The sequence below is a fragment of the Ranitomeya imitator genome, unplaced genomic scaffold (assembly GCF_032444005.1).
Source record: "Ranitomeya imitator isolate aRanImi1 unplaced genomic scaffold, aRanImi1.pri SCAFFOLD_1637, whole genome shotgun sequence".
NCBI classification, from domain to species: domain Eukaryota; kingdom Metazoa; phylum Chordata; class Amphibia; order Anura; family Dendrobatidae; genus Ranitomeya; species Ranitomeya imitator.
The window spans coordinates 154,293-180,346 of record NW_027193837.1 but is presented as its reverse complement, the minus strand read 5'-3'; the positions used below and the strand labels follow the sequence as shown (position 1 = coordinate 180,346).

General features: G+C 46.2%; 1 protein-coding gene across 1 annotated transcript; it reads right to left on the bottom strand.

The window, feature by feature from the left end:
- Nucleotides 1-1,026: 1,026 nt before the first annotated feature.
- LOC138654361 (homeobox protein not2-like) lies at nucleotides 1,027-2,685 on the bottom strand. The gene is made up of 3 exons (XM_069743415.1): nucleotides 2,352-2,685; nucleotides 1,902-2,095; nucleotides 1,027-1,185 (listed from the first exon to the last, which is right to left on the bottom strand). Exons 1-3 carry the CDS (start codon nucleotides 2,683-2,685, stop codon nucleotides 1,027-1,029), a joined length of 687 nt encoding a protein of 228 aa, XP_069599516.1.
- Nucleotides 2,686-26,054: the final 23,369 nt, after the last annotated feature.

The window sequence follows — 26,054 nt, the reverse complement described above, 5'->3', positions numbered from 1 at the left end:
GAGATTGACAACAGAAAGATAATTTGGTAAGAAGTCTAAAAAAGGTTTTATTTAAAAGTATAGAATAAATATCAGTATAAAACATCTGATTTAAATAAAATAATCAAATATAAATTACAATGGTCCTTCATGAGCCACCATAGGGGCCGAGATGTATGATAGGACAGGGAACGGGCTGAACAGTCTCCAGCCAATCAGAAGGCGAGAGAGGGGGTATTAATATTATACAGGCAGTGCCAAGTTCCCCAGGACTGATGGTGTTAAAGGGTAAAACTTGAAGAAATCCACAAATCCGGTCCTAGGTTACTGGACTCAAATAGGACAATAGTGCATGCTGCATTGAGACAACGCAAATATAAAGGGTAACAGTAACACAGTTACTAGAAAGGACCACAGTAAGACGAGGGACAAATCGTATATACTGCGCCTTCATTTCCTTCCAATGACTCAGGAAGACCTTTTTTTTCCACCACCCAAACCTAAAATTATACATCAACCATTCATTTCTGGAAGATGGTTGCAAGATTATTAATTCCCGAATAACAAAGATCTGAGATGCCCAACTGGCCTACAAAATTGGACTCTAAAGTGTCAGGCAAAGTCTAAGACATCTAACACACATATGGAGATGAAAAAGTCCATCACACAACTCTTGCTTGGTGTCTTCCTGGTTGGAGGACAAGTAGGGTTAGGCTTTTCCAAAGATGATGTTTCTGCACCAAGTGACTAGATCGTTGGGTCTCATTGTCCATGGTAGTTTTTTTTTTGCAAAGGACAGAAACATCCTGTAGTTGCCTGCAGACTCCTCCATACTTGGGGAAGAGGCAGAAGGCCGGATAACGCAAATTGGGTTTGCAACACTGAGACTGGCTATCAGCTCTCCTGACACAAGCATAACAGCTGCATAAAAATAAATGCTATCCCGCTCCTGTGGGCCAGTCCAAGCATTGCGTTGTCAACCCTGTCTGAGTCATATGGCTTTCTGACTCTTCCTTAATGGTCAAGAGGAGATAAAGTGGTGGTGATCTACTGATCCACATCCACCTCCTCCTCTCCTTCAATCTTGGTGGGGTCTATGGCTGGTGTTTCTTTGGGAAAAACTCCAAATTTTGACAGCTTGGCGTTTTTCTGTTCCAGACTTTGCTTTCTCCACTTTATCCTTCGGTTCTGGAACCAGACCTTCACCTGTGAAGAAAGGAGAAGATATTGTTGAGATCTGGGATCTAAAGAAAATGTGAGACTCTTTAGTAACATCATAGTAATCCAAATTATGAGACCACCACATCAAAACCCTGTGATGGGCAGCCCATTCTCCAGACCTGAACCCCACTGAAAACCTCTAAGAGGTAAGAGGAAGATGGATAGTCGCAAGCCATCAAACAAAGAAGAACTGCTGACATTTCTGCACCAGGAGCAGTGTGAAAGACTGGAGGAAAGCTGCCAAGAAGCATGAAAGCTGTGACTAAAAATCATGGATATTCCACAAAATATTGATGTCTGAACTCTTCCTGAGGTAAAACATTGGTATTGTTGTTTCTAAATGATTATGAACTTGTTTTCTTCGCATTATTTGAGGTCTAAACGCACTGTGGTTTTAATTTTGACCATTTTTCTTTGTCAGAAAAAAGAAAAAAAAACATTGCTTGGAACTTCCGAGACATGTTGTCAGAAGTTTATAGACTAGAAGAACAATTTACATTTTACATTTTACTCAAAAATATACATATAATGAGAAAAATCAGACAAACTGAACATTTTGCAGTGGTCTCTTCATTCAGAGCTGTACATAGGAAAATTACAAAGCAAATGTGTTCTGCTAAAAAAAACAAAAACCACATTGTCAAACCAAAAGGGGCTCAAGTTAAGAACAACATTTAAAAAGTGCATGTACCGGCTCTTACCTGGGTTTCTGTGAGGCCAAGCGAGGCAGCCAGGTCCACTCGTTCTGTCCCCACCATGTACTGCTGCTTTAGGAAGTCTTGCTCCAGCCTTTCCAGCTGTTCTGGAGTGAAGACCGTCCTAATCCTTTTCAGCTTGTGGGATCCTGTTTTGCAGGGCAGAGATCCTATTGGACAGTTGGTGAAGGACGTATATCCTGGAAGAAGCAGAAGATGGCGATGTTAGCACAGGAAGGAAAGAAGGAACGAACCCAGGACTGGAGCGCAAAGAGCTACAACTTCTACAAGTGAGATCCAAGATTATTGTTCGGATGCGAGAAATACAAGTCTCAGCAATTCTTAACCTGAAGAAGAAAAGTCCACATCTCTCCTGATCTAACCAACTTTTTGTAAAGATTATTAGCACCTAAACTAATTAGATAGAATATAATAAGATGAGGAGTGTGGACTCACCTCTGTGGCTGCACAGGGGGTACGGACATCTGCACCCTCCACTGAGTGGTCCGTAATGCTGCTGAGGCTGAACATAGCCGGGGAAGGCTGCAGGTTGGCAGAGAAATACTGGAGGGTAGGACATGGCCCTATAGGAGTAGCCATGGGGTGCAGGGGGCATCTGCCATCCAGGTTCCTCCACAATCACTCGGGGAGCCGGTCTGTCCTCCCTGGATAGTAGGGAATCAATATCAAAGGCTTTCTTGGGTGTTGTCTGGTCCTGAATGGCCGCTGGCAGAGCAGGAGCCTGAGCCAAGTGATGACCAAGTCCTGGGAAGATGGGAGTAGGCTGCATGATGGCAGGTAGAAGGCAAAGTATCCTCAGGTGGTGAAGAACCAGGAGCAGGTGATCTCTGCTGGAGAATGTAGGGTCCTGAGCTCTGAGCCCCCTTATATCCAGAGCTGCTCTGTGAAATGTAAATAATATAATAATAATAATAATTTTTATTTATATAGCGCCAACATATTCCGCAGCGCTTTACAAATTATAGAGGGGACTTGTACATACAATAGACATTACAGCATAACAGAAATACAGTTCAAAACAGATACCAAGAGGAGTGAGGGCCCTGCTCGTAAGCTTACATACTATGAGGAAAAGGGGAGACACGAGAGGTGGATGGTAACAATTGCTATAGTTATTCGGACCAGCCATAGTGTAAGGCTTGGGTGTTCATGTAAAGCTGCATGAACCAGTTAATTAATTTTTTTTTTTTTTTTTTAATATAGGCCACACAGGGATCGTTAGGTTAATGCATTGAGGCGGTAGGCCAGTCTGAACAAATGAGTTTTTAGGGCACGCTTAAAACTGTGGGGATTGGGGATTAATCGTATTATCCTAGGTAGTGCATTCCAAAGAATCGGCGCAGCACGTGTAAAGTCTTGGAGACGGGAGTGGGAGGTTCTGATTATTGAGGATGCTAACCTGAGGTCATCAGCGGAGCGGAGGGCACGGGTAGGGTGGTAGACTGAGACCAGAGAGGAGATGTAGGGTGGTGCTGAGCCATGGAGTGCTTTGTGGATGAGGGTAGTAGTTTTGTACTGGATTCTTGAGTGGATGGGTAACCAGTGTAATGACTGGCACAAGGTAGAGGCATCGGTGTAACGGTTGGTGAGGAATATGATCCTGGCAGCAGCATTCAGGACAGATTGGAGCGGGGAGAGTTTGGTAAGAGGGAGGCCGATTAGTAGAGAGTTACAATAGTCCAGACGAGAATGAATAAGTGAAACAGTAAGAGTTTTTGCAGAGTCGAAAGTAAGAAAAGGGCGAATTCTAGAAATGTTTTTGAGATGCAGGTAAGAAGAGCGAGCCAGTGATCGGATGTGGGGGGTGAATGAAAGGTCAGAATCAAGGATGACCCCAAGGCAGCGGGCATGTTGCTTTGGAGTAATGGTGGAACCGCAAACGGAGATGGCAATGTCAGGCAAAGGTAGGTTAGTAGAGGGAGAAAACACGAGGAGTTCAGTTTTTGACAGGTTTAGTTTCAGATATACACTATTAGCATGTGAATAGCCCAGAGCAGAGATCAGCACTGAGAGTGGAAGAGTGGGCTCGGCACACAGACCCCACACTGCCCCCGAGAGGAGAGGAAACGACCATGGGGCAAAGCTTCCTACAACCCCCCCCAGCCGGCCCCAAAATCCAGGGGAAACAGGACACCTGTAATGACTCCATAATTATCTCTATATCCACGTGTCTATATACCGACCTGTGATCCACCCGTCCACGGGCGCAGGATTCTGGGATCTGCTCATTTATGTATACAGCTCATATTCAGCTGGTAATTATTAATGGATCTCATATCTCACTGATTATCGACTTATCTACGGATCCAACTCTGCATCTCACATATCTGATATCAATGAATAATCGCAATCAAGTGATGTGAAAAGGAGATGAAAATATATTATATATCCGTGTCTATGGGTCTGACTCTACATCTCACATATATTAACTATTAATCTATTATTTATATCTGTCTAGTATTTAAATCATAACTTATCTCCTTATTTAGGCATCGATCTCATATTTATCGTTCAACACCGGTAGAAATAGAAATAATGGATGGATAGAAACTACATATAGATGGAGTTTATAGGATTATATATAGGCTAATTATTACCTATCATATCCAGATCCCATCAGATAAATTGTATATAATAATCTTCAGATCTCCGACCCCCGTATGTCTCCATATCTGCTGTTCTCGCCGCTCCTGGTAATTCTAGAGAATTGCTCTAATGATACATTACACTGAGGAGAGATCCCCAGATCTCAGGAGATCTCCAGGACTAAAACCTAGCGAGAGACAAAGTCGCTTTCTACATTGATGAGGCGCGAAATGTGGAATAACCGGACATTACAGATCCATAATGATTTCTGCTGCCAGGGTGGGGTAATATGGGGGTCCAGCTCCGAGCTTTTATACTATGTATTTTTTAGTCACATATTTTCCATCTCACTTTATAAACCTCCAACTTTTACATTTTAAATGGATTTCATCATTGAAACATTTTTAGTATGTTGTGAAATATCTTTTTTTATTTTATTACAGATAATTTAGACGATTGTACAATGTAATATTTACATTTTTTTTATTTATATTCTATGCTTTCAGTAGATGACTTATTCACTGGTTTTATTGTTTTTGTTCCAGAATTGCTATTTTTTTTTTTCGTACGACAGAGAGAGATCTGATAATTTTTACATTTGTAATTTCACAATGTCTTCACATGTTTAAGTGACTGGGTTTAATAATTTTATTTTTAATTCAACTTTTGCACCCTCATTTTCAAGTTCTTTCAACTTACATTTTTTGTTTAGCTTTACTTGGATTATTGATAATTTTTAATTAGCAATTCATTAGTTTTGCTTTTTGTTCCACTGAAGTTTTATTTTCTTTTTATTTTAATGTCCTTGCTATTTTTTAACACATTTTTACTCGCTCTTTGTATCAGTGTCTTTATTATAATTAATCTCTTGAAGACACCAACAAAGATCAAACTGCCTAAATAAATTAAAAGAAAAAGTATCACTTTATTACATAGCAATAAAAATGTAAACAATTAAACTGAAGTAAAGGAGGTCGCTTTGTACAGTGACTAAAGTGGTAATTAGTAATCTGTATATCTTTTCATATAGCCCAAACATCAAGGTATAATGTGTTCGGTCTTCCGTGGAGAGACAGAACTAATGCGCATACAAAATACAATCAGTCAAACCCCTCAGGTGAATCACAAAACATCTCCATCTTTGTTTCATTTATTTGGGTAGTTTGATCTTTGTTGTTGTTTTCTGTTATTCCTTAAAACTCTCACCCATTTGTTACTGCTTCACAATTGCTTCATGAATTAATCTCTTGGTTAGAAATTGGGCAGATCGACTCCTCATCTCCATACAATGAGGTGTGATTGCACAATTAGAGGAGATCTCATTACTTTAGTGCCATCTTCTCCTGGTCGGTGTCTGCCGCTTTCTCACCTCGGCCGATACTGAGGACAATCTCGGTCACTCTATGAGAGGAAGATGGCGGCAGCTCTGATGTCTCCAGCCCAACAATCCACATTTGGTGTCAGTTCCTCCATTGTTCTGTGGGAACCCTTGATCTCCACATATTGTTCCCGGTTTCTGACATTTTTCATTCCTCTTGTTCCAGTTTCGATCCTTTACAATCTGATTATTTCGATCATGAAATCACTTTTTTCTTTCTCTAAGCACCGTTCCTCCTCAGATGTGACTGATCTTCTCCAGATGTCACCGAGCCTCCTCAGATATGACCGAGCCTCCTCAGATGTCACCGAGCCTCCTCAGATCTCACCGAGCCTCTTCAGATCGCACTGGTCCTCCTCAGATCCCACCGAGCCTTCTCAGATCCCACCGAGCCTCCTCAGATCCCACCGAGCCTCCTCAGATCCCACCGAGCCTCCTCTGATCCCACCGAGCCTCCTCAGATCGCACTGGTCCTCGGATCATCTTTTCTGATATTTTGAAATTATTCTGTTCACCCCAGCAGTCCCATGGGAGATACAGGTAATGGTGACATTGCTGGGGGTCTGACCTTCTTCTCCCCCTTAACACAGGGGCATTATATTAATTAGTAAAGGGAATTGCTGCACTTTGTCCCCCATTAGCTCTGTGGACTTTGTTAATGGATTTCACTTAAAAAGCTGCAGAATTTCACCCTGTGGTAACAACGTGGGAAATGTAGCACCTGGTAGTGAGGAACACAGAGGGTCCCCCCTATACTGGGGGTCTGGACATGGGCTGTGACACTCAGCCTCGTCAGGGTGGAAGATGTACAAGAGTCCACACAGCTGTACACCATCATTACCATCAACAACATCATCCTCATTCATCTGCCCATCCACCCACTTTAGGAATTCTTAATTGACTGACGGAGTAAGCTCTAATTTAATATATATATATATATATATATATATATATATATATATATATATATATATATATATATATATATATATATATATATATATATATATACAGTGGGGCAAAAAAGTATTTAGTCAGTCAGCAATAGTGCAAGTTCCACCACTTAAAAAGATGAGAGGCGTCTGTAATTTACATCATAGGTAGACCTCAACTATGGGAGACAAACTGAGAAAAAAAAATCCAGAAAATCACATTGTCTGTTTTTTTAACATTTTATTTGCATATTATGGTGGAAAATAAGTATTTGGTCAGAAACAAAATTTAATCTCAATACTTTGTAATATATCCTTTGTTGGCAATGACAGAGGTCAAACGTTTTCTGTAAGTCTTCACAATGTTGCCACACACTGTTGTTGGTATGTTGGCCCATTCCTCCCTGCAGATCTCCTCTAGAGCAGTGATGTTTTTGGCTTTTCGCTTGGCAACACGGACTTTCAACTCCCTCCAAAGGTTTTCTATAGGGTTGAGATCTGGAGACTGGCTAGGCCACTCCAGGACCTTGAAATGCTTCTTACGAAGCCACTCCTTCGTTGCCCTGGTGGTGTGCTTTGGATCATTGTCATGTTGAAAGACCCAGCCACGTTTCATCTTCAATGCCCTTGCTGATGGAAGGAGGTTTGCACTCAAAATCTCACGATACATGGCCCCATTCATTCTTTCATGTACCCGGATCAGTCGTCCTGGCCCCTTTGCAGAGAAACAGCCCCAAAGCATGATGTTTCCACCACCATGCTTTACAGTAGGTATGGTGTTTGATGGATGCAACTCAGTATTCTTTTTCCTCCAAACATGACAAGTTGTGTTTCTACCAAACAGTTCCAGTTTGGTTTCATCAGACCATAGAACATTCTCCCAAAACTCCTCTGGATCATCCAAATGCTCTCTAGCAAACTTCAGACGGGCCCGGACATGTACTGGCTTAAGCAGTGGGACACGTCTGGCACTGCAGGATCTGAGTCCATGGTGGCGTAGTGTGTTACTTATGGTAGGCCTTGTTACATTGGTCCCAGCTCTCTGCAGTTCATTCACTAGGTCCCCACGCGTGGTTCTGGGATTTTTGCTCACCGTTCTTGTGATCATTCTGACCCCACGGGGTGGGATTTTGCGTGGAGCCCCAGATCGAGGGAGATTATCAGTGGTCTTGTATGTCTTCCATTTTCTAATTATTGCTCCCACTGTTGATTTCTTCACTCCAAGCTGGTTGGCTATTGCAGATTCAGTCTTCCCAGCCTGGTGCAGGGCTACAATTTTGTTTCTGGTGTCCTTTGACAGCTCTTTGGTCTTCACCATAGTGGAGTTTGGAGTCAGACTGTTTGAGGGTGTGCACAGGTGTCTTTTTATACTGATAACAAGTTTAAACAGGTGCCATTACTACAGGTAATGAGTGGAGGAAAGAGGAGACTCTTAAAGAAGAAGTTACAGGTCTGTGAGAGCCAGAAATCTTGATTGTTTGTTTCTGACCAAATACTTATTTTCCACCATAAAATGCAAAAAAAATGATTAAAAAAATAGACAATGTGATTTTCTGGATTTTTTTTTCTCAGTTTGTCTCCCATAGTTGAGGTCTACCTATGATGTAAATTACAGACGCCTCTCATCTTTTTAAGTGGTGGAACTTGCACTATTGCTGACTGACTAAATACTTTTTTGCCCCACTGTATGTATATATATATATATATATATATATATATATATATATATATATATATATATATATATATATATATACACGATACTATATAATTGTCTAAGGGTCACTTCCGTCTGTCTGTCTGTCCTTCTGTCTGTCACGAATATTCATTGGTCACGGCCTCTGTCAAGGAAATCCAAATCGCTGATTGGTCGCGACAAAACAGCCACGACTAATCAGCGACGGGCACAGTCAGGAAGAAAATGGCCGCTCCTTACTCCCCGGAGTCAGCGCCCGCATACTCTCCTCCGGTCACACAGGGTTAGTGTCGGCGGTAACGGACCGCATTATGCCGCGGGTAACTCACTCCGTTACCGCCGCTATTAACCCTGTGTGACCAAGTTTTTACTATTGATGCTGCCTGTGCAGCGTCAATAGTAAAAGGATCTAATGTTAAAAATAATAAAAAAAATTTTTTAAAAATCATTATATACTCACCTTCCGCCGCTGCCTTTCCCGCTCCTCGCCACGCTCCGGTAATCACTCCATGCAAGCGGCAAGTTCCGGTGCCAACGATGGTATGGGAGGAGGACCTGCCATGATGTCACGGTCATGTGACCGCGACGTCATCACAGCGCCTGCGCGAGAAGGACCTGCCATGACGTCATGGTCATGTGACCGTGATGTCATCACACCCTCGGACCGGAAGCTGCCAACAGAACTACAAGGTGCCCTCGGATCGGAATGTGAGTATATGTTTATTTTTTTTTTTAACCTGTGACATACGTGGCTGAGCAATATAGTACGTGGCTCTGTGCTGTATACTATGTCACTGAGCTATATACTACGTGACTGTGCAATATACTACGTGGGTGGGCAATATACTACGTGACTGGGCAATATACTACATGGGTGGGCAATATACTACGTCACTGGGCAATATACTACGTGGCTGGGCAATATACTACGTGGCTGGGTAACATACTACGTGAATCAGGCGTTAGAATCGGGCCACCATCTAGTGTGATATATATACACATATACACACATACATACATACATACACACACACATTGGGCCATTTATATGGATACACCTAAATAAAAATGGGAATGGTTGCTGATACCAACTCCCTCTTTGTGGAACAGTATATGGGAGGGGGGAAACTTTCCAAGCTGGGAGGTGACCATGGCGGCCATTTTTAAGTCGGCCACTTTGGATCCAACTTTATTTTTTCCAATGGGAAGAGTGTCATGTGGCAAATTAAACTCATTGAGAATTTCACAATAAAAACAATGCTGTGCTTGGTTTTAACGTAACTTTATTCTTTCATGAGTTATTTACAAGGTTATGACCACTTATAAAATGTGTTCAAAGTGATATATATATATATATATATATATACACACACACACACACACACACACATCCACACTAGATGGTGGCCCGATTCTAACGCATCGGGTATTCTAGAATATGCATGTCCACGTAGTATATTGCCCAGCCATGTAGTATATTGCACAGCCATGTAGTATATTGCCCAGTCACGTAGTATATTGCCCAGCCACGTAGTATATTGCCCAGTAACGTAGTATATTGCCCAGTCATGTAGTATATTGCCCAGTCACGTAGTATATTGCCCAGCCACGTAGTATATTGCCCAGCCACGTAGTATATTGCACAGTCACGTAGTATATTGCCCAGCCACGTAGTATATTGCACAGTCACGTAGTATATTGCACAGTCCACATAGTATATTGCCCAGCCACGTAGTATATTGCCCAGCCACGTAGTATATTGCTCAGCCACGTAGTATATTGCTCAGCCACGTAGTATATTGCCCAATGACGTAGTCTACAGCACAGAGCCATGTAGTATATTGCACAGTGAAGTAGTATACAGCACAGAGCCATGTAGTATATTGGCCAGTCATGTAGTATATTGCCCAGCCAGGTTTGTCACAGGTTAAAAAATAAACATTACTCACCTTTCCGAGGGCCCCTTGTAATCCACGGCAGCTTCCGGTCCCAGGATTGGTATGAGCGCAGGACCTGTGATGACGTCGCGGTCACATGACCGTGACATCATGGCAGGTCCTTCTCATGCAGGGCCTCTGATGACGTCGCGGTCACATGACCGTGACGTCATGGCAGGTCCTTCTTCCATACCATCTTTGCCACCGGAACCTGCAATAGAAGATGGCGGCCGGCGCGAGCGACTACAGAGGGTGAGTATAGCAGGTTTTTTTTTTTAATTATTTTTAACATTACATTTTTTACTATTGATGTCACATAGGCAGCGTCAATAGTAAAAAGTTGGGGACACACAGGGTTAATAGCGGCAGTAACGGAGTGCGTTACCCGCGGCATAACGTGGTCCGTTACCGCTGCCATTAACCCTGTGTTAGTGGTGACCGGAGGAGAGTATGAGGGTGCCAGGCACTGACTGCGGGGAGTAAGGAGCGGCCATTTTCTTCCGGACTGTGCCCATCGCTGATTGGTCGCGGCAGCCATGACAGGCGGCTGGGCGAGACCAATCAGCGAATGAATAACCGTGACAGAAGGACAGACGGAAGTGACCCTTAGACAATTATATAGTAGAGAATATTATATTATATATAAAATATTATATATACATATGTATATTGTTATGACCTGGGGGTCAGGACAATAATGGACCTGGTGGTTAAGAGCACACGGAATGACCTGATAGTTACTGATAATAAAGGATGAGCTCTGGGACGTGGGAACTCTGCTGACCGCAATCCCTAATCCTATCAAACACACTAGAAATAGCCGTGGATTGCGCCTAACGCTCCCTATGCAACTCGGCACAGCCTAAGAAACTAGCTAGCCCTAGAGATAGAAAAATAAAGCCTACCTTGCCTCAGAGAAATTCCCCAAAGGAAAAGGCAGCCCCCCACATATAATGACTGTGAGTAAAGATGAAAATACAAACACAGAGATGAAATAGATTTAGCAAAGTGAGGCCCGACTTACTGAACAGACCGAGGATAGGAAAGGTTACTTTGCGATCAGCACAAAAACCTACAAAAAGACCACGCAGAGGGCGCAAAAAGACCCTCCGCACCGACTCACGGTGCGGAGGCGCTCCCTCTGCGTCCCAGAGCTTCCAGCAAGCAAGACAACAATGAAAATATCAAGCTGGACAGAAAAATAGCAAACCAAAGAAATACAAGCTGGAACTTAGCTTCTGCTGGGAAGACAGGTCACAAGAACGATCCAGGAGTGAACTAGACCAATACTGGAACATTGACAGGTGGCATGGAGCAAAGATCTAAGTGGAGTTAAATAGAGCAGCCAGCTAACGAATTAACCTCGTCACCTGTGGAAGGAAGCTCAGAAACACCCACCAGAGGAAGTCCATGGACAGAACCAGCCGAAGTACCATTCATGACCACAGGAGGGAGCCCGACAACAGAATTCACAACAGTACCCCCCCTTGAGGAGGGGTCACCGAACCCTTACCAGAGCCCCCAGGCCGACCAGGATGAGCCAAATGAAAGGCACGAACCAGATCGGCAGCATGAACATCAGAGGCAAAAACCCAGGAATTATCTTCCTGACCATAACCCTTCCACTTGACCAGGTACTGGAGTTTCCGTCTCGAAACACGAGAATCCAAAATCTTCTCCACCACATACTCCAACTCCCCCTCAACCAACACCGGGGTAGGAGGATCAACGGATGGAACCACAGGCGCCACGTATCTCTGCAATAACGACCTATGGAGCACATTATGGATGGCAAAAGAAGCAGGAAGGGCCAAACGAAACGACACAAGATTGATAACCTCAGAAATCTTATACGGACCAATGAACCGAGGCTTAAACTTAGGAGAGAAAACCTTCATAGGAACATAACGAGACGACAACCAAACCAAATCCCCAACACGAAGTCGGGGACCCACACAGCGCCGGCGGTTAGCGAAACGTTGAGCCTTCTCCTGGGACAATGTCAAATTGTCCACCACATGAGTCCAAATCTGCTGCAACCTATCCACCACAGTATCTACACCAGGACAGTCTGAAGACTCAACCTGCCCTGAAGAGAAACGAGGATGGAAACCTGAATTGCAGAAGAACGGCGAAACCAAAGTAGCCGAGCTGGCCCGATTATTAAGGGCGAACTCAGCCAACGGCAAAAAGGACACCAAATCATCCTGATCAGCAGAAACAAAGCATCTCAGATATGTTTCCAAAGTTTGATTAGTTCGTTCGGTTTGGCCATTTGTCTGAGGATGGAAAGCCGAGGAAAAAGACAAATCAATGCCCATCCTAGCACAAAAGGATCGCCAAAACCTCGAAACAAACTGGGAACCTCTGTCAGAAACGATGTTCTCCGGGATACCATGTAAACGAACCACATGCTGGAAAAATAATGGCACCAAATCAGAGGAGGAAGGCAATTTAGACAAAGGTACCAAATGGACCATCTTAGAAAAGCGATCACAAACCACCCAAATGACCGACATCTTTTGAGAGACGGGGAGATCCGAAATAAAATCCATAGAAATATGCGTCCAGGGACTCTTCGGGACCAGCAAGGGCAAAAGCAACCCACTGGCACGAGAACAGCAGGGCTTAGCCCGAGCACAATTCCCACAGGACTGCACAAAAGAACGCACATCCCGTGACAAAGACGGCCACCAAAAGGATCTAGCCACCAAATCTCTGGTACCAAAGATTCCAGGATGCCCAGCCAACATTGAACAATGAATCTCAGAGATAACTCTACTAGTCCATCTATCAGGGACAAACAGTTTCTCCGCTGGGCAACGGTCAGGTCTATCAGCCTGAAATTTTTGCAGCACCCGCCGCAAATCAGGGGAGATGGCAGACAAAATTACCCCTTCTTTGAGAATACCCGCCTGCTCAGGAACACCCGGAGAGTCAGGCACAAAACTCCTTGACAGGGCATCAGCCTTCACATTCTTAGAGCCCGGAAGGTACGAAACCACAAAATCAAAACGGGAGAAAAATAACGACCATCGAGCATGTCTCGGATTCAACCGTTTGGCAGACTCAAGATAAGTCAAATTCTTGCGTTCTGTCAAGACCACCACGCGATGCTTGGCTCCTTCAAGCCAATGACGCCACTCCTCGAATGCCCACTTCATGGCCAACAACTCACGATTACCAACATCATAATTACACTCAGCAGGCGAAAACTTTCTAGAAAAGAAAGCACATGGCTTCATCACCGAGCCATCAGAACTTCTTTGCGACAAAACAGCCCCTGCTCCAATCTCAGAAGCATCAACCTCAACCTGAAACGGGAGCGAAACATCTGGCTGGCACAACACAGGGGCAGAAGAAAAACGACGCTTCAACTCCTGAAAAGCCTCTACAGCTGCAGAAGACCAATTGACCACATCAGCACCCTTCTTGGTCAAATCAGTCAACGGTTTAGCAACAGTAGAAAAATTAGCGATTAAGCGCCGATAAAAATTAGCAAAGCCCAGGAACTTTTGGAGGCTCTTTACAGATGTCCGCTGAGTCCAATCGTAAATGGCTTGGACTTTAACAGGGTCCATCTCGATAGTAGAAGGGGAAAAAATGAACCCCAAAAATGAAACCTTCTGAACTCCAAAGAGACACTTTGACCCCTTCACAAACAAGGAATTCGCACGAAGGACCTAGAACACCATTCTGACCTGCTTCACATGAGACTCCTGTTGTGAATTCTGTGGCAGAGCTCCCTCCTGTGGTCACAAGTGGTACTTCGGCTGATTCTCTCTGGGAGCTTCCATTTGTGGAGGAAACTGGTACTGCTGCTTCTGAGTTTCCTCCCTCAGGTGATCTGGTGAGGTCGTTAGGTGCTTCTCTACTTAACCCCACCTAATGCTTTGATTCATGCTTCCTGTCTATGTTCCAGTGTTGGACTTGTGTTTCTCTGGATCATTCCTGTGGCCTGCTGCTCTGCATAGCTAAGTGCTTCTTTGCTATTTGTTGCTATTTTTTCTGTCCAGCTTGTCTATTTGTTTTGCTGGAAGCTCTGGGACGCAAAGGGTGTACCTCCGTGCCGTTAGTTCGGTACAGAGGGTCTTTTTGCCCCTCTGCGTGGTTTTCTTTAGGGTTTTGTGTAGACCGCAAAGTTATCTTTCCTATCCTCGTTCTGTCTAGAATATCGGGCCTCACTTTGCTGAATCTATTTCATCCCTACGTTTGTCTTTTCATCTTACTCACAGTCATTATATGTGGGGGGCTGCCTTTTCCTTTGGGGTATTTCTCTGAGGCAAGGTAGGCTTATTTTTTCTATCTTCAGGCTAGTTAGTTTCTCAGGCTGTGCCGAGTTGCATAGGGAGCGTTAGGCGCAATCCACGGCTGCCTCTAGTTGTGTTTGGAGAGGATCAGGGATTGCGGTCTGCAGAGTTCCCACGTCTCAGAGCTCGTTCTATTATTTTGGGTTATTGTCAGATCACTGTATGTGCTCTGACCTCCATGTCCATAGTGATACTGAATTGCCTCTCATAACAGACTCCCAATCATCCGAAAAGACCAAAATATCATCCAAATACACAATCAGGAATTTATCCAGGTACTCTCGGAAGATGTCATGCATAAAGGACTGAAATACTGATGGCATGGCATAACCAGGTACTCAAAATGGCCCTCGGGCGTATTAAATGCTGTTTTCCATTCATCGCCCTGTTTAATACGCACAAGATTATACGCCCCTCGAAGATCTATCTTGGTGAACCAACTAGCCCCTTTAATACGAGCAAACAAATCAGACAGCAACGGCAAAGGATACTGAAATTTGACTGTAATTTTATTAAGAAGGCGGTAATCAATACAAGGTCTCAAAGAACCATCCTTCTTGGCCACAAAAAAGAACCCTGCTCCTAACGGTGATGACGACGGGCGAATATGGCCTTTCTCCAAGGATTCCTTTATATAACTCCGCATAGCGGCGTGTAAGATAAATTGAACAATCGGCCCTTAGGAAACTTACTACCAGGAATCAAATTAATTGCACAATCGCAATCCCTATGAGGAGGTAGGGCACTGGCTTTGGGCTCATCAAATACATCCCGATAATCCGACAAAAACTCTGGAACTTCAGAAGGAGTGGAAGACGAAATAGACAAAAATGGAACATCACCATGTACCCCCTGGCAACCCCAGCTGGACACAGACATAGATTTCCAGTCTAATACTGGATTATGAACCTGTAGCCATGGCAACCCCAAAACGACCACATCATGCAGATTATGCAAAACCAGAAAGCGGATATCCTCCTGATGTGCAGGAGCCATGCACATGGTCAATTGGGTCCAGTACTGAGGCTTATTCTTGGCCAAAGGCTAGCATCAATTCCTCTCAATGGAATAGGATACTGCAAGGGCTCCAAGAAAAAAACCACAGCGCCTAGCATACTCCAAGTCCATCAAATTCAGGACAGCGCCTGAATCCACAAATGCCATAACAGAATAGGATGACAAAGAGCAAATCAGAGTAACAGACAATATAAATTTAGACTGTACCGTACCAATGGTGGCAGACCTAGCGAACCGCTTAGTGCGCTTAGGACAATCGGAGATAGCATGAGTGGAATCACCACAGTAAAAACATAGCCAATTCCGACGTCTGTGTTCTTGCCGTTCAGCTCTGGTCAAAGTCCTATCACATTGCATAGGCTCAGGCCCATGCTCAGATAGTACCGCCAAATGGTGCACAGCTTTATGCTCACGCAAGCGTCGATCGATCTGAATGGCCAAGGGCATAGACTCATTCAGACCAGCAGGCATGGGAAATCCCACCATGACATCCTTAAGGGCTTCAGAGAGACCCTTTCTGAAGATTGCTGCCAGGGCACATTCATTCCACTGAGTGAGCACAGACCACTTTCTAAACTTCTGACAATATATCTCCGCTTCATCCTGACCCTGACAAAGAGCCAGCAGGATTTCTCTGCCTGATCCACTGAATTAGGTTCGTCATAAAGCAATCCAAGCGCCAGGAAAAACGCATCAACATCACGCAATGCCGGATCTCCTGGCACAAGGGAAAATGCCCAGTCTTGAGGGTCACCACGTAACAAAGAAATAATGATCTTTACTTGTTGAACAGAGTCACCTGAGGAGCGAGGTTTCAAGGCAAGAAACAATTTACAATTATTTTTGAAATTCAAGAACTTAGATCTATCACCAAAAAACAAATCAGGAATTGGAATCCTAGGCTCCGACATCGGATTCTGAACCACAAAATCATGAATGTTTTGTACCCTTGTAGTGAGATTATCCATCCAAGAGGACAGACCTTGAATATCCATGTTAACACCTGTGTCCTGATCCACCCAGAGGTAAAGGGGAAAAGAGAGACAAAACACACTGCAAAGAAAAAAAAATGGTCTCAGAACTTCTCTTATCCCTCTATTGAGATGCATTAGTACTTTGGGCCACCTGTACTGTTATGACCTGGTGGTCAGGACAATAATGGACCTGGTGGTTAAGAGCACACGGAATGACCTGATAGTTACTGATAATAAAGGACGAGCTCTGGCACGTGGGAACTCTGCTGACCGCAATCCCTAATCCTATCAAACACACTAGAAATAGCCGTGGATTGCGCCTAATGCTCCCTATGCAACTCGGCACAGCCTAAGGAACTAGCTAGCCCTGAAGATAGAAAAATAAAGCCTACCTTTCCTCAGAGAAATTCCCCAAAGGAAAAGGCAGCCCCCCACATATAATGACTGTGAGTAAAGATGAAAATACAAACACAGAGATGAAATAGATTTTAGCAAAGTGAGGCCCGACTTACTGAACAGACCGAGGATAGGAAAGGTTACTTTGCGATCAGCACAAAAACCTACAAAAAGACCACGCAGAGGGCGCAAAAAGACCCTCCGCACTGACTCACGGTGCGGAGGCGCTCCCTCTGCGTCCCAGAGCTTCCAGCAAGCAAGACAACAATAAAAATATCAAGCTGGACAGAAAAGTAGCAAACCAAAGAAATACAAGCTGGAACTTAGCTTCTGCTGGGAAGACAGGTCACAAGAACGATCCAGGAGTGAACTAGGCCAATACTGGAACATTGACAGGTGGCATGGAGCAAAGTTCTAAGTGGAGTTAAATAGAGCAGCCAGCTAACGAATTAACCTTGTCACCGGTGGAAGGAAGCTCAGAAACACCCACCAGAGGAAGCCCATGGACAGAACCAGCCGAAGTACCATTCATGACAGGAGGGAGCCCGACAACAGAATTCACAACAGTATATATATATATGTGCAGTGGTAGCACACTTATGCAGTGAGGAGGCAGTGACCACAGTGAAGTTCCAAAAACAAAAGTCTCTTTGATATTTACAGTAATCTCGAAGTAGAAGCACCAAAAACAGTCCATAAATGTCCGGTTGCTCAGGGCAACTGCACCACCATATCAAGCAATGCAGTGCCAGGAGTTTGCTCTGCTTGGCCTTGTGTTTCCTCACACAGATGGAGCCTTCTTGCTGAGCCGACTGCTCTGCAGATTGCAAACTCCACACCCAACCCCTCCTGCAGGTTTTATTTTCCTCAAACTCTGTGGCCATTGGCCACTTGCAAGATTTGGGCTGGAGGAAATGGACTGGACCCACTACCTTCCTGTATTCTGTTTCTAAAATAAAAGCCCATACCGGGTTTTCCTGAAGAAATCCTTGGCCAAATAACTTGACCAGGTTCAACTTACAGGCATCCTGCTGTGACCACAAAGCACTCCAGTGGTCAAAAAAAGCTTCTGAGTGCATCCTATGGGACACATAGCCTCCGCATAGTTCTGCAGATGTGGGAAGTTCTGGCCAATTCCAAAGGTTTCTCATAGTCAATAAGCCCACAAGAGCAGGGTCCTCTCCCCTCTGTTTCAGTTTGTTATTGTTAGTCTGTTTTCTGTAATTTGTATGTAACGCCTTCTCATGTACAGCACCATGGAATCAACGGTGCTATATAAATAAATACTAATACGTCATTTTCATATAAAAGATTGTTCCAATGTAATCATGCCAATGAGAACGCCTCGCAATTACTGGTCCGACCCACCTGCCCATCAGATTAGCATCTTATTTCATGACTTGGAGGGACCCAGATCTTCTGTTATTTCTCTACATAAAGAACTTCTGGCAGGTCTTCAAAGCCGTAGCATCTTACATCATCATCAAGGAGGAGGAAAGGTTGGTCCAATGTGGATGCTGGGACTTGTAGTGTTTAAGAGTAGTTTCAAGATGCATGGATGGGGCTTCATAGAAAAATTGGATATGCTGCCACCAGAATCTCTTCAGTGGGGGCAAATAATTGGATATGCTGAAGTCCAACAGCCCCATCCTTTCATCCCATGACTTCCGACGGTATCGGCGAGTTGAGACCACAACATTGTAGGCTCATCTGTATTGTCTCATTCAAATATTGAAAGTAAAGTATAGTTTTGGTACTCCTTCACTCAAAGGTTATGCAGAGTGAAATGCCTTTCAAAAATTACAAGCAGGGTTATCTATACACCCTTGAACACAACTGGATGGCCTTATTAAAACATTACAACAGCATACCCCTGTAGCAGGCCAATTTTGTCTTTTAATTTGAAAACAACAAAACTTCACACAAAGCAGGTTCTACAGTATATATGACAATCATTGAATCCATAAAAAAAGTTTAATTTTTTTTTTAGCGTTTAATGTACCAGCGAAATGTAACAAGAACCGCGTTACAGTGTGTTAGGTGTCGAGTTCCCGCCTCTGCACAGGGGGAATCTCGAACCATCTCTGCTGCGGTCTCCCACTCTTCTCCAGCCACAGTGTTCAGCAGCGAGCAGGTCTTTCTGGGACTAAGTCCAGATTTTCCCTTTCTGAGCATGCCCATGGGATGACCTCCCATTGGAGGTCGGGGGTCACATGCTCAGATACTGCAGCAGATCCCATTGGTCCTTTATTGGAAGGTCCTGAACGTGCTGCAGCTATATAAGCTTCGCATGACCGCACGGCCATGCGCTAGTATACAATTGTTATCGTGTGTGTGTTGATGAGTGCAAGTCGTTCCTTAAAAAACCCATCCCCTGTGTATGACTGTTTGCGTAAGGTGTATGGCTGCAGTCTAGCGCTCGGCTGAACTCACAGCTTTAACGCACGAAACAGCGTCTAACTGCTGTGACCGCCAGTGCAGCGCCGTGCGCTATTAGAGCGCTTACCTTACCCAAGTCTGGGTGGTTAGTGGCGTCCGCTAGTGTGGCACAGCATGCACTTCTGTGCATAATAGTTTCCTCTGATACCCCAATTGTGGTGTCGATCGCAAGAGGTCTACACTAACTCTAATCCTGTGTCCTGGGATAGAGTTCTGTGGTTCCTTGCTTGCGCTCTCTGTGCAGTACCACGACCCTGTGACTTAACAAGGATCGCTTTCTTCATACAGGGTGAAGTTAACCCATGTGTGTATCCTCATTGTACCGCCATATAGTGCCGCCATTACTTAGCAGCAGGTTCCATCTCTGCATGGTGGACCCCGGGCTGCGAACGCACCTTATTGTATCTATTTAATTATTTGGTGCGTTCCGCTCGCCCTAACACAGTGTAAGGATGAATCATTGAATCCATAAAACTTCAAGTTTTTTGGGGATTTTTATATAACCCCAAAATGTAACAGATTACATATAATACTGTAAGGATAAGTAATTAAATCCAAACATATTTCTCACATGTAATAGTGCATGAATGACCAATATAATAGAGACAAATGTTATAACTATTTTTAGAGGTTTAACATACAGTACTGCCAAAATGTACCCCAGAAGACTATATACTCTATAGATGACTTATTCAATTCAGATACATTTTGAAACTTTTTGGGAGAGTTCAATATCATACAAATTTACGCCAAACCATGGAGTAGTGTATGGGTGAGAAATTTAACCCATCCAAATTTTTTTACTTTTTTTTTAAAAAGTTTTACACACCACCGTAATGTACCAATAACCGCATCAAAACATATGGATGACTAATTGAATTCAGAAATAAGTTTGGAAACTAAATATTTTGAAAGCATAGTTGTTGTACTCTTACAGTCTAAGGCTATGTGCACACGTTCAGGTTTTTTCGCGTTTTTTTCGCGGTAAAAATGCTATAAAAACTCATTAAAAACGAATACATTATGCATCCTCTCATTTAGAATGCATTCTGCATGTTTTGTGCACATGATGCATTTTTTTCCACGTAAAAAAAGCAGCATGTTCATTAATTTTGCGGATTTTCTGCGTTTTTCCTGCTATCCTATGCATTTTGTTAAAAACGCACACAAAAAAAAACGCATGCGGATTTCTGGCAGAAATGTCCGGTTTTTGTCAGGAAAATTTCTGCAAGAAATCCTGACGTGTGCACATATCCTTAGGCTTTGAACAAAGTGCAAAGCCAGTAAAAAAATGTAAGGAGGGTAATACAGTACTATTTTTCAGGTGTCTGCTTCTTCTCCTCCCTCGGGAGGCAGGGAAGACTGCCACCACCTTTTTCCTGGAGCCTGATTTCCAGGTGCCTGGACTGTAAGTGATCCTGCTTCTTGTAGTGCTTGTGCCTCTGAAAGGTAGAAATGGGCAACAGCCTCTTGTGTCACCTGCTTCATCGGCTGCTACCACATAGGAGGTGGGGAAACTCAAGGACAGTATGATCTTTTGGGGGTGGTAGTAGCCTTATCTCGAGCTACCTCAAGGAGCCTCTCTCAGGCCCATTCATTCCTCAAGAATGGTTCATTGTGCTTTTTTATTTTTGGGATCACACCCACTTCATACCAGAGATATTGCCCCTCCATTTTGAGGAGTGTGACCCTGGTTCCAGCCATCAGCTCTTGCAGCCTTCTAGGCAAGTGTTCCATCTCTACCGCCTGAAGTTTGAACAAGATGTGATGTTGGGTCCCAAACTCTTCAACGGACCCGCTTCTCAGCTAATGGTCTTATGCAACGAACATCCCAAGGATGCCATCTCCCGGTACCTTGCATCTAGCGGGCCCGATAGCATTTCTCCAAATCTGGTCCTACGTCACCTCTTTGTTTATAGGCCCTGGAGTCCATTCACAAGTTCATGGATCCTGGCTCTCACATCAAGAAAGAGTCCACAAGAACCACAGCGAAAGAGATGCAGCCTGGTTTCCGGCCTTGATGGTTCTGGCTAATCAACCGTATCCCGACTTCATGCTCCTGCCATCTTTACTGTTGCATCAGCTTCCTCTGGTTCCAATATTCCTCTGGTCACTCCCTTGGGAATCCCTCATGGTTCTGCCATCTTTATCACCCACTAAACACATTACACTGTATGGATAATTAATTGAATACAGCAAAAAAGTAACACTGAGTGTTGTATACCACAGAAATGTACCATAGACAACAGAATAATGTAAGGCTTAGAAATTTAGCCCAGAAAAAATAAAAATTGCTTTTTTTTTTGCAGTGATAGGTATCACATTAAAGGGAATCTGTCACCCCAAAAATCGTATATGAGCTAAGGCCACCAGCATCAGGGGCTTATCTACAGCATTCTGTAATGCTGTACATAAGCCCCCGATGTAACTTGAAAGGTAAGAAAAACAGGTTATATCATACTCAGCCAGGGTGGTCCTGCTGCGGTCCGGGTCAGCGCCTCCCATCTTCATGCGATGATGTCCTCCTCTTGTCTTCCTGCTCCGGCGCAGGCATACTTTGTCTGCCCTGATGAGGGCAGAGCAAAGCACTGCAGTGCACAGGTGCCTGGAAAGGTCAGAGAGGCCCGAGGCCTGCACACTGCAGTACTTTGCTCTGCCCTCAACAGGGCAGACAAAGTACGCCTGCGCCGGAGCTGCGGCAGGAAGAAAAGAAGAGGACGTCATCGTATGAAGATAGGAGGTGCCGGACCGCGATGCCCATCAGACCCAGACTGCAGTGGGACCGCCCCTGGGTGAGAATAATATGACCTGTTTTTCTTACCTTTCAGTTTGCATCGGGGGCTTATCTACAGCATTACAGAATGCTGTGGCCTTGGTAACGTCGGATCCACAATGCCGTGCGTCCGGTCACGTGACGTGATGCTCCGGGACTTCCGGGACCTCCTGACTGCGCATGCGCCGAGTGCACCCGGAGTGCGTCTAATCATTGAATTGCACACACTATAAATACCTGGCGTTATATCAATAATTACACCCCTTGACGAAGGAAATTCTACCAAAACGCACGTCGGGGCGCGTTGTGCACACGGACATTAACCCCAAAAAGGTATCCTGTATGCTTTTCATGGTTCTCTTTTCCACTGGTTTTATTTTTGGCTGAGCAGTGCTCTGATATCTACGCTGGCCCTGATAATTGTACTGGACCGGTGTAAACACTATGCTTGCTGTGGCACTTGAACACTTTAGTTACTGATACACTTTATTTACAATATATATATACTAGCTATTGAACCCGTTCTACGCCCGGGTGGCGAGCATTTATATTGGTATATGGTCTCCATCCTGGTATGTGCTGCTCCATCCTGCGTCCCCATCCTGTCATGTGCTGCTCCATCCTGCGTCCCCATACTGTCATGTGCTGCTCCATCCTGCGCCCCCATTCTGTCATGTGCTGCTCCATCCTGCATCCCCATTCTGTCATGTGCTGCTCCCATCCTGCGCCCCCGTTCTGTCATGTGCTGCTCCCATCCTGCGCCCCCGTTCTGTCATGTGCTGCTCCCATCCTGCGCCTCCATTCTGTCATTTGCTGCTCCCATCCTGTCATGTGCTGCTCCCATCCTGCGCCCCCGTTCTGTCATGTGCTGCTCCCATCCTGCGCCCCCGTTCTGTCATGTGCTGCTCCCATCCTGCGCCCCCGTTCTGTCATGTGCTGCTCCCATCCTGCGCCTCCATTCTGTCATTTGCTGCTCCCATCCTGTCATGTGCTGCTCCCATCCTGCACCCCCGTTCTGTCATGTGCTGCTCCCATCCTGCGCCCCCGTTCTGTCATGTGCTGCTCCCATCCTGCTCCCCTGTTCTGTCATGTGCTGCTCCCATCCTGCTCCCGTTCTGTCATGTGCTGCTCCCATCCTGCGCCCGTTCTGTCATGTGCTGCTGCCATCCTGCGCCCGTTCTGTCATGTGCTGCTGCCATCCTGCGCCCGTTCTGTCATGTGCTGCTCTCATCCTGCACCCGTTCTGTCATGTGCTGCTCCCATCCTGCGCCCGTTCTGTCATGTGCTGCTCCCATCCTGCCCCGTTCTGTCATGTGCTGCTCCCATCCTGCGCCCCCGTTCTGTCATGTGCTGCTCCCATCCTGCGCCCCCGTTCTGTCATGTGCTGCTCCCATCCTGCGCCCCCGTTCTGTCATGTGCTGCTCCCATCCTGCGCCTCCATTCTGTCATTTGCTGCTCCCATCCTGTCATGTGCTGCTCCCATCCTGCACCCCCGTTCTGTCATGTGCTGCTCCCATCCTGCGCCCCCGTTCTGTCATGTGCTGCTCCCATCCTGCGCCCCCGTTCTGTCATGTGCTGCTCCCATCCTGCGCCCCCGTTCTGTCATGTGCTGCTCCCATCCTGCTCCCGTTCTGTCATGTGCTGCTCCCATCCTGCGCCCGTTCTGTCATGTGCTGCTCCCATCCTGCGCCCGTTCTGTCATGTGCTGCTGCCATCCTGCGCCCGTTCTGTCATGTGCTGCTGCCATCCTGCGCCCGTTCTGTCATGTGCTGCTGCCATCCTGCGCCCGTTCTGTCATGTGCTGCTCCCATCCTGCGCCCGTTCTGTCATGTGCTGCTCCCATCCTGCCCCGTTCTGTCATGTGCTGCTCCCATCCTGCGCCCCCGTTCTGTCATGTGCTGCTCCCATCCTGCGCCCCCGTTCTGTCATGTGCTGCTCCCATCCTGCGCCCCCGTTCTGTCATGTGCTGCTCCCATCCTGCGCCTCCATTCTGTCATTTGCTGCTCCCATCCTGTCATGTGCTGCTCCCATCCTGCACCCCCGTTCTGTCATGTGCTGCTCCCATCCTGCGCCCCCGTTCTGTCATGTGCTGCTCCCATCCTGCGCCCCCGTTCTGTCATGTGCTGCTCCCATCCTGCGCCCCCGTTCTGTCATGTGCTGCTCCCATCCTGCTCCCGTTCTGTCATGTGCTGCTCCCATCCTGCGCCCGTTCTGTCATGTGCTGCTCCCATCCTGCGCCCGTTCTGTCATGTGCTGCTGCCATCCTGCGCCCGTTCTGTCATGTGCTGCTGCCATCCTGCGCCCGTTCTGTCATGTGCTGCTGCCATCCTGCGCCCGTTCTGTCATGTGCTGCTCCCATCCTGCGCCCGTTCTGTCATGTGCTGCTCCCATCCTGCGCCCGTTCTGTCATGTGCTGCTCCCATCCTGCCCCGTTCTGTCATGTGCTGCTCCCATCCTGTGCCACCATTGTATTATATGCCCCCCATAAGACGCTCCAGTGTGTATGCCCCCGTATGCTACTGCCATATAAAAAAAAAAAAAAATACCATACTCACCTATCGTCCGGCTCCACTGCAGGTGTGTCTTCAAGAAAATGGCGCCGGAAAGCGCGGACTGCGCAGGCGCAGATTCCGGCAGCAGGAATCGGCGCTTGCGCAGTCCGCGCTTTCCGGCGCCATTTTCTTGAAGACACACCTGCAGTGGAGCCGAAGTGTGTCTTCAAGAAAATGGCGCCGGAAAGCGCGGACTGCGCAGGCGCCGATTCCGGCAGCAGGAATCGGCGCCTGCGCAGTCCGCGCTTTCCGGCGCCATTTTCCTGAAGACACACTCCGGCTCCTCTGCCTGTGACTGGTAAGTCAGAGGGCGGCGCCGGCGCGCATTAAGCGCGTCATCGCGCCCTCTGAACTGTCATAGCAGAGGAGCCGGGAGACGGAGCCGCACGCAGCGCGGGAGCGGGGAAAGGTGAATATACTTACCCTGCTGGCGGTCTCTGACTCTGGAGATCGCGGTATGCGTTCAGTGCTTACGCATACCGCGATTTCCTGGGAGCGTCACTCTGTGGGGGCCAGACTGCGCCGGAGCTTGCGCAGTCTGTAAAGGCTTCGGACAGAGTGACGCTCCCAGCGTTAAAATATCTATAATATAACGCTGGGAGCGTCACTCTGTCCGAAGCCTCTATAGACTGCGCAAGCGCAAGCGCCGGCACAGTCTGGGCCTCACAGAGCGACGCTCCCAGGAGATCGCGGTGTGCGTTCACATGAACGCACACCGCGATCTCCACCGCAGAAGCAGGGACCGCCAGGAGGGTGAGTATCGGCCTATATTCACCTGTCCCCGTTCCATCGCTGAGCGGCGCCATCTTCCCGGTCTTCGGCCTGTAACCTTCAGTTCAGAGGGCGCGGTGACGCGCTTAATGCGCGCCGGCGCCGCCCTCTGACTGAACAGTCACAGCCAGGAGACCGGGAAGATGGCGGCGCTCAGCGATGGAACGCCGGACAGGTGAGTATAGTAAGTGCTGGGGGGGCCTGAGCTGGCGGCGATACCGGCACCTGACCCCCACAGCGCGCCGGTGTCCCCGCCTGCTCAGGCCCCCCAGCACTCGGCGACGAGCGGGTCAGAGGCAGTATGGGGACGCAGGATGCAGCAGCACATAAGGATGGGGACGCAGGATGCAGCAGCACATAAGGATGGGGACGCAGGA

Excerpts from the sequence above, each read along its gene's own strand:
- LOC138654361 (XM_069743415.1), bottom strand. The coding sequence starts at position 2,685 with ATGCAGCCTACTCCCATCTTCCCAGGACTTGGTCATCACTTGGCTCAG. Across the intron at positions 2,096-2,351 it reads CCCCCTGTGCAGCCACAGAG|GATATACGTCCTTCACCAAC; the intron begins GTGAGTCCACAC and ends TGCTTCTTCCAG. Across the intron at positions 1,186-1,901 it reads TTGGCCTCACAGAAACCCAG|GTGAAGGTCTGGTTCCAGAA; the intron begins GTAAGAGCCGGT and ends CTTTCTTCACAG.